General features: G+C 32.2%; 1 protein-coding gene across 1 annotated transcript in view; it reads right to left on the bottom strand.

Moving 5' to 3' along the window:
• Window positions 1-539: 539 nt before the first annotated feature.
• The window catches only part of LOC107596257 (phosphatidylinositol 4-phosphate 5-kinase type-1 gamma-like), a 48214-nt gene continuing 46918 nt past the window's right edge, over window positions 540-1835 (bottom strand). The window contains exon 17 of the mRNA XM_016286954.1: window positions 540-1399. Coding sequence (XP_016142440.1) covers window positions 1397-1399 — 3 coding nt within the window. The 3' untranslated portion in view covers window positions 540-1396. The remainder of the gene's footprint in view (window positions 1400-1835) is intronic.

A 1835-nucleotide genomic window follows, 5' to 3' on the forward strand; every position in this document is an offset into this window, starting at 1 on the left:
GGGGGGCTATGGAGTGGGGGCTTAAGTTACAAAAACCTATGATAAATGATAATTATAAAACAATATTAATTTATAAAAAATGTATACATTGTATTTTGTAAATAAACAAATAATAATATTTAATAATAATATTTAAAATAATTAATAATAATAATTGCTTAAAATAAGATATCAAAAACTATTTGCCAATAAAGTAATAAAATACATTATAAATTATAATTATACATTATAAAATTAAATTATTCATATTTTTTATAAAAAAGATTATTAGCAATAAAAATTATAATAATAATTGCTTAATATAAGAAATAAAAAACTATTTACCAATCAAGTAAAAAATTATTATAAATGATAAAATTGTAATAGACATCCATACAATTATGTAGATGAAAGATGACAATAAATAAAACCTTATTTTAGAAGAATATTGGAAACTTTTCCTTGAGCACAATATGGATTTTTTTCAATAATATATTTAATACAATTATTTTAAATAATAAGAAGAAGAAGAAAAAGAAGAAAACAATTTGCCAATGAAGGAAAAAAAATCAAGATATATGTTCTCAAAAAAAAGTCTTAATATTTAAGTAAATGCATCTCATTTTAATGATGCTTAGGAATTGTATTTAAAAACAATACAAACATGTTGATTGAATGATGTTCTGCAGTGTGTTGACCTGAATAGAGGGAATTCAGCATGCTTTAGTGAAGACGATCTAAAACAGTATAATAGACCAACAAAACTCATTTGACTTGTGAAAAAATACAGAGAAAGAAATATACAAAAAGGAGAAATGACTACATGACTGATGGAAAAAGACAGGACTCACGTGATTGAGGCTGGATTCATAGGTGATGCTGATATGTTGCAGCTTCCAGCATCACATGATATGTTTTCAATCATCTGCAGAAATGCTTTCAGTCTCAAACCTATTCCTTTGATCACATATTTTAACTCTGAACATCTCAGATGTACACACAATAAAAATCTATCATGTATCACACATGGATTCAGGACTGCCGACGTCGTTCGGCTGAGTTCATGGAATGATCGAAGACATTAAATCTAGTCTAGTGCATTATGGGTCGTCGACAGCTTGCAATGCAAAAGGACGAGATGTATTTGAGGGAGTCGAAGCACGTCACTAACCGTCCTGATGTCTGGATTCACAAACACACACACACTGGATTTTCTGAGAGCTAACGTTGCTTTTGAGGGGAATTGATCGGGAAGTGGCACCCAGGTAAAAAAGGAACAGCTTTTTTTTTTTTGTCTGGAGGTTTTTCAGTTCATCTCACTCGTGCTCAGAAGAGCAGGATCCATCCTGAAGAACAGGTACCAGCAAAACCCCTTCAGTCCCACAGCAGAGAGAGAGAAGTCTCCTGAACATCCAGATCACTGTACAGAGAGAGAGAGAAAACACTGGCTGCATCACAGTTCATCAAGTTCTGCTTTGCACATTCAAGTACTTACTTTCAAACAGTGAGTATGTAGTGAGAGCAGGATTGAGACACTACCAACAAAAAAACGACATCTTCAGACCTCAGAGCATTTTCTTATAATGCAGCGAGCGAGAGAATGATTCTGACCCAGATAGCACACGTACACTGTAAAAAATGACCGTGAATTTAACGGTAAAAGACTGTAAAAATGCTACAGTAAAAACCTGTTAAATGGTTAACGGTAAATTCCCCTACTATATACGGTGAAAAACTGTATTGGACATTACATGTATTGGACATAAATTTTACGGTAGTATACCGTTTTTGGAAGTGAAAAAGACCGTATAATTTACAGTGAATAACCGTAAATTGACATTCCCAGAATTCCCTGC

This window comes from Sinocyclocheilus grahami, unplaced genomic scaffold (assembly GCF_001515645.1).
Source record: "Sinocyclocheilus grahami isolate Dianchi unplaced genomic scaffold, SAMN03320097.WGS_v1.1 scaffold216.1, whole genome shotgun sequence".
NCBI classification, from domain to species: domain Eukaryota; kingdom Metazoa; phylum Chordata; class Actinopteri; order Cypriniformes; family Cyprinidae; genus Sinocyclocheilus; species Sinocyclocheilus grahami.